Raw genomic sequence first — 6510 nt, forward strand, 5'->3', positions numbered from 1 at the left:
CTCTCTCTCTCTCTCTCTCTCTCTCTCTCTCTCTCTCTCTCTCTCTCTCATTCCCTCTCTCTGCCAGGCTTGCAAACTCATCACTTGAATATTAACAAGCCTCATCCCTGTCTTTTTTTCTCTTCCCACACTGACTCTTTTACTTTTGTTTTTCTAGTTTTTTCCTTTCTCTTCAATCCCCTAGAGTAAAAAATATCAGTGTCAGTGAAAGGAGTCCAGGATCCAGAGAGAATTACCACCAGAGTAAACAATGCGTCTCCCTCACCCGTAAGGGCTGGGCCATGTCAGAAGTATTGGGTTGTCGGAAAAGTTATGATGTATTTTTTCTGTTTTTCGTTGCAAAAATACATCATAACTTTTCCGACAACCCAATAGAATGCTCTCAGCTGTTCATATTCCCAGGGCCTCAGCCCGGACCGGGCGGTCCCCCCCCACCCCACCGTGTGGGAAGCCCTCCTGCCTGATTGGTATCCCGGTGTCTACACCGTATGTTGGTATTAAGTGTCAAACCACTGTGTCAACAAACAAATAGGCAGGCCCCTAATCCAAAGAGAACAGCACTGTGTGCAAAGCCCATTTACACGGCGGCCGTCGTTCACTTCCAGGCTGGGCTCTCCTGTCAGGTGGTTTAGCCTAGTACAGTGGTTCTCCTCTCTGCTTGCCCATCAAAAACACCCGAAGAGCTTCTAAGTAGTCCTGATGCCAGAGCCCCACCAAAGATTCTCGCTCGGTTGCTCTGGGATGGGACCTGCTTTGGTTTGTTGTTTGTTTGTGGGAAGTGCTTCAGATTCCCACTCTGCAGCCCGACCTCAGAACCAGATGCCATTTTGCTCTGGGAGGAGTTGCTGTGGTTCTGAGCTCTGGCTTTGGGGGCAGGTAAACCTGAATTACAATCTTGGCTCAGTCACCAACTGGCAGCTGAGCAAGTCACCTAAATTCTACAGGCCTTAGTTTCCTCGTCCATAAAGTATGGATAATAAACCTACCTAACTCAAGGCGGAGGTGTTCCTGCCATAGGGTATTAAATAGGTGATTGCTGCCGTTTTCTTAATGTCACTCCTACTTACATATTTTCAGTCATCAAATATTCACGAGGTGCACCAGTTGTGTGTGATGTGACTACTTTCCCACTCTGGTAAGTTTCTCCAGTCCTACAAGACCCTGGCCTTCCAGTCCTACTTAATGGCAGATGGGTCATGGCTGGCATTTCGGAACTGGTGTCACATCGCTCAGAGCAGGACAGTGTGGTCTGGACCCCCCCCAAGGACCACGAATACTAGAGCTAATAACCAGCTGCTTACCTTTTGTTACTGGTTATCTCCTATTTACCTACCCAGTGAAGACTCAGGAAGACTGAGGTGGGGAAGGAGTTTACCAAAAGGAGTTAGTTAACTGAGAGACCCTACCCTCAAAGTGCCTCCCCTAGTGGTTCGTCACTAACCTTGGAAATTTAGTTTCGATGATAAAGGCCAGACCCCAAATAGCTGGAGTGTAACAGAGTAGCCAAGTTGTGCAGGAGAAAAAGCACATGCCCAACTCACATGTCAGTGGCCCTGATTTACCTGCTATTTGCGATGATGTGCCCCTGGGGTGCCTCAAAATCAAACTCTGCTAAGTGAGAGGACCTAGCCAAGTGCCCAGCCCCAGGCCTAACTCCTTCCCCACCCTTAGGGTGGGGTCTTCAAACCTATAGCTCCCAGCAAAGAGTGTCACACTCTACTGAAGTAAAGATTTTGAGGAGCTGGGCAGGTTGGGAGTCAACATAATCCCTTACTTTTTCTCCATCTTCTTTCCCATTGTATGTTCCCACCTCAGGCCAGGCCCTGCTGTCCCCTCGTAGCTCCTCCTGTACCCAGGTCCTTCCCCCATAACCCCCTCTCCAACATCTATTCTTTCTGGCCCTTTGAACAGCTGGGTGCCTCTGCCTTGCACAGAGACCCTCTCTCTTGCCTGCCCCAAAACTGCAGGCCTAGGACCTTAGGCCAACCCTCTGTCACCCCAACAAAGCCTGCGTGGAGCCTGAGAGGCAGAAAGAGGGGTGTAGTGCTTCTGGACAGGAGTAAGCCCTGCCGAGTAGACTGGCCACCCCAATCAGGATGGCAGGTAGCTGTGTCTCCCCTTCCCACCTCCCCACTTATCTACACAGCACTACTTAACCTTTCTACCTATAGAAGCTCCGCAACCTGACCTTGGGCCAAACCCAAGGCCTCCTTTCCACTGCCCTCACAGCCAGCTTCCACTTCACACCTCACCCCCACACCCTGACACTGAAAATGTTATTTACCCAGTGGCTTTCCCCTCTGTTTCTCCAAGCACCCCCGCCATCCCAAACCAGAGGAGCAGGGCCCTGTGGGGGGTGTGGGGAAAGGCACCTTTCAGGAAGGGAGAGCGGGGTAGGGGATCTCAGATGCCCTCACCCCTGCTCTTGCCAACCGGCAAGCTCTGGGAATAGGCTGAACATATATGTCTCCAGACTTGTCTCACCTCTGAGATTCTGTTAAGGACATCCTGTGCCCTTCCCGACTGTATAAAGATGGGTTGGCCCAACCCCCTGGCTTTAAAGACATGAAGAGAGGGCAAGTTAACAGCCCCAGGAGCCACGTGAAATTGGAGGCAGAGGAAGGGTGAAAACTTGGGGCTCCCTGTCCAGTGCTCTACTATTCCATGTGCCCCCTCACTAGTTGGGTTTCAAACAGCCAAAGATATCTGCTGATTGCATTGCTTGCAGAGCAGCGTGTTAAGCAATATGGAGAAATACTTAGAAAGCCAGGGGACCACCCAGCACTCAAGGAGCAACCTGTCTGCTGAGAATAACCCTAGTGGGGAGCACGCAGGATGGGAGGTCAAGCTTGAATGTCCATATGGGAGGGGACTAATGGGACACAGCCAATGACCGCAAAAATAATAATTACAACAAACATATACATAACACAGCACTTACATGTGCCAGACTTTGTTCTAAGCGTGTATGTACATGAACTCTTTTTTTTTTAATGATGTTTTTTTAATTACAGTTGACATACATTATATTAGTTTCAGGTGTACAATGTAGTGATTAGACATTTATGTAACTTACGAAGTGATCACCCCAATAAATCTAGTACCCATCGACACTATACATAGTTACTACAATATTACTGACTATATTCCTTATGCTGTACATTACATCCCCATGACTATTTCATGACTACCAATTTGTACTTTTTAATCCCTTTCCCTTTTTTATATATATTTTTTATATTAAATTATTTTTTATTATGAAATACACATATTTTAGAATTAGTTTCAGCTGTACAACACAGTGCACTAGATATACTTTTTACCCCTCGAAGTGACAACCCCCCTCCCCCAATCCGCTGCCCCATTTCCCCCCAATATCATACGTATCTATTATAATTCTCTTGACTCCACTCCCACACTATACTCCACATCCTATGACTATGTGTGTGTGTATATATATATATATATATATATATATATATATTCACTTATAGTTGACATGTACATTAACTCTTTTAATCCCTATAACCACCTGATGGAATAGACACTATTATTCCCATTTTACAGACAAGAAGACTGAGGCACTGAGGGGTGACGTTCACACACCCAGTAAGTAGTAGGGTGGGATTCAAATCGAGGCATTCTGCTCCAGTGTCCATGTTCTGACCTGCTAATTACGGCTCCCCCGACAGTGTAAAGGGAATAAACAGGAGCACAGGCTCTAGAATTTGAGTACCTGCTCCCTTACTTTATGGCTCATGACTCCAGAGAAGTTAACTTCAATAAGGCCTCCCCTCTGAAACACAGACTCCACTCACTTCACATGACTTACAAAATAAATTGGGTACAAAATAAATTAGGGGCTGGAGGAAGAAGAAACTTCCATTTTCTGAACTGTTTAAAGATCTCTCGGCAATCTTTGCTTTCCTGTTTCTCCCCTCAATGGAGTTCAGAGTTCAAGGGTACTGAAAAAAAACTCTTCCCAGCACTGCAGCCTGCTTCTCTGAGGATCCCAGAGGGGGAAAGGAAGTGAAGCTGAGGCCCTCCCCTCAGTGGACAGTGGTGGGGGAGGGGATCATGAGCTAATGGATCCAGGATATGAAGCCTTGTGCTGGGACAGGGGAAAAGAATGACCAAGGGGTCTACACATGAGAAGAGCTGCTTCTCCCCCAAATTATTCCCTAGCTCCATGAGCACAAGAGCCTTAACACTTGCTGTGCTACGAATCACTCTGAGGGGTGCTGTCAAGGGCTGAGGGGGCCTCTCCCAGCCCTAAAGGGATACCAGAATCCCTACCCTGGAAGGGCCCAGGTCCTGTTCCGTGCTGCTCTAGAAGGAGGCTGAACCCTCCTCAGGGTAATAAAAACGAAACAAAAAAAGTCAGAGCCCTGTGACTACAGAAGTGACAGCTGACTACCGGTGGCACCAAGGTGACATTTTTAGTCAGTGTCACACTCTACAGCAGGGTGTCACAAGAACACCTGCTCATACACAGACAACCTGCACTGGGGGATAGGGAGGATAATGTTTAAGGAAGGGGCTGAGTGTGAGGCAGGGCTGAGAGAGGAACTAATAACATCTCATAGCACCCAAAGTCCTACCCACCTGCTCCCCGTCTCCGGTAGCAACTCAGACCTGGAAGCGGGTGCACAGCTGGGTGGGCAGGGAGGTTTTTAAGGAAGACCCCCAAGGGGCGCCCCCCAACCGTTGGGGTATCGGGTGAGGCGGGCAGTCTATCTAGAGAATATCATTCCACTCCTCTCTTCACCCCCAAATAAGCGCCAAGGGGTCCCTCCCTGAAGCGGCGGCCTCAGACGGCCCTGGGTGTTCCTCTCGGAATCAGGGTCAGCTTGCCAGGCCACCCCCTCCCAGGAACGCGGGCGCCTGGGCTCACCTCTATGGCAGATTGGGAGGGCTCCCCCGGGCGGGGCTGCGTCACTGGAGCGCCTGAGTTGCAGCTCCGGGTGCTGGACCTCAGGACCTGCCGCAGCATCCGGGACACCAGTGGCGCTGCCATGAAGCTTGCTGGCCAGAGCGAGACTCCACTAGGAAGCCGACTTCGGTAGCACACTAGCCCTGGGACTCGCTGCCCTGGGTCATCACAGCAGGGGCGGGGTGTGTAGGGGGCGCGCAGCCAATCGGCGAGGGCTCCGCGCCGCGCAGCCTTCTGGGAGTTGTAGTCCACTCCCTCCTCTAGTCTTGTACTAGGCTGAGTAAGGCGTTCTAGTGCGTGAAAAGCACAAGTTCAAATTCAGAAGAGATCCCAGGTCTTTTCCTACAGGCTTCTCTGGCTGCTCTGGTCTCATGTTTAGGTTGTGGTGTGACTGACACAAAGTGCTGTAAGCAGAGCAGGACTAGGGCCAAGTGAATGAAGCATTGCTTTGGGCCAAAATCTAAGAAGGCACAAAAAAGTAGGTTATCAAGATAAATAATATTTTAATGCAATATGTTGAAAAGGCAGACTCAAAACAAAAAAGGCCATAATGAACAAAATGTCAACATTTTATATAAAAACAAGATGTGACCTTGCACGTTTATGACTTATCTCACTCTCTTCTCTGCAGTCTAGGGCCTAGTTGTAGAATGGTCAGCTCTCTCTTTCAAATACACTTCTCCAGTTGTGTCCCCAAAGGACATTAACAATCTTGGCCTCTCCATTTTAAAAAGGAGCATATGGAAAGAACATATAGAATAAGTGGATCTCATTTTTGGAATGCTTCCTACACACCAAGCCCCATGCTAGTCATCATTTAATACTTAAAATAAATCCTGCAATTAGTAGAATGTCAATTTTGCAGCTGAGGCTTAGACAGGTTAGGTCATGTTTCTGAAGTCGCATAGTTAGATAGGTGGCAAAACAGGTTTATACCCAGGACAATCCGATTTCTAGAGTCAAGATTCAATATGTATCAGGAATGGGGGTGGGGTGGGGAGGGTATCTCTTTCTCTTTATCAAAAACAAAGAGCTATAGTCTTCTAAGATTTTGGATGGTAATGGACATTCAATGATTAAGCTATGTACTAAGATTCATTATGCTCAAACCGTTCTATCTGTTGTTTCCAAAATTCTATCATTGTGGAATTACAAGAATCAAACATTGACTGGAACATCCTAGCTGCCAAGTGCATATTAGGAAATGGGGATACAGTTCCTGGCTTGAAGAATTGACAGGCTATTGGAGAGGAAAAGGTAACTGACTACATATAACTGATTTGTACAAATGCAGCCCGACTGTCAGAAAACCTGGCATGATTTTAGCCTTAGACCCAAGGTCAGTTTCTTATGAATGTTATTCAAAGTTCAGACAATACATTGCAGGGGGTGAGTGTTTGTCTGGGTATGTTTGAAACTGGTGGGGACAGGCCAGACAGAAGTCTATTTGCAAAGGGTCTAAAGACCTACTGTGGACAGTTCAATCTCTGACCACTGTTAAGTGTGATGTGTGGATTTGTCAAGGGAACTGAGTGTGGGGGTGTGGGATGAGGAGAACAAAAACTTCAAAAACTTGG

At 47.8% G+C, this 6510-nt stretch overlaps 1 protein-coding gene across 1 annotated transcript in view; it reads right to left on the bottom strand.

Annotated features, from left to right (window-relative positions):
- The window catches only part of MOCS1 (molybdenum cofactor synthesis 1), a 26469-nt gene extending 21369 nt beyond the window's left edge, over positions 1-5100 (bottom strand). Inside the window, exon 1 of the mRNA XM_019663383.1 lies at positions 4895-5100. Within this exon, the coding sequence (XP_019518928.1) occupies positions 4895-5017 (123 nt within the window). The 5' untranslated portion in view covers positions 5018-5100. The remainder of the gene's footprint in view (positions 1-4894) is intronic.
- Between the last annotated feature and the right edge of the window lie 1410 nt (positions 5101-6510).

This window comes from Hipposideros armiger, unplaced genomic scaffold (assembly GCF_001890085.2).
Source record: "Hipposideros armiger isolate ML-2016 unplaced genomic scaffold, ASM189008v1 scaffold_389, whole genome shotgun sequence".
In the NCBI taxonomy this organism is placed as follows: Eukaryota; Metazoa; Chordata; class Mammalia; order Chiroptera; family Hipposideridae; genus Hipposideros; species Hipposideros armiger.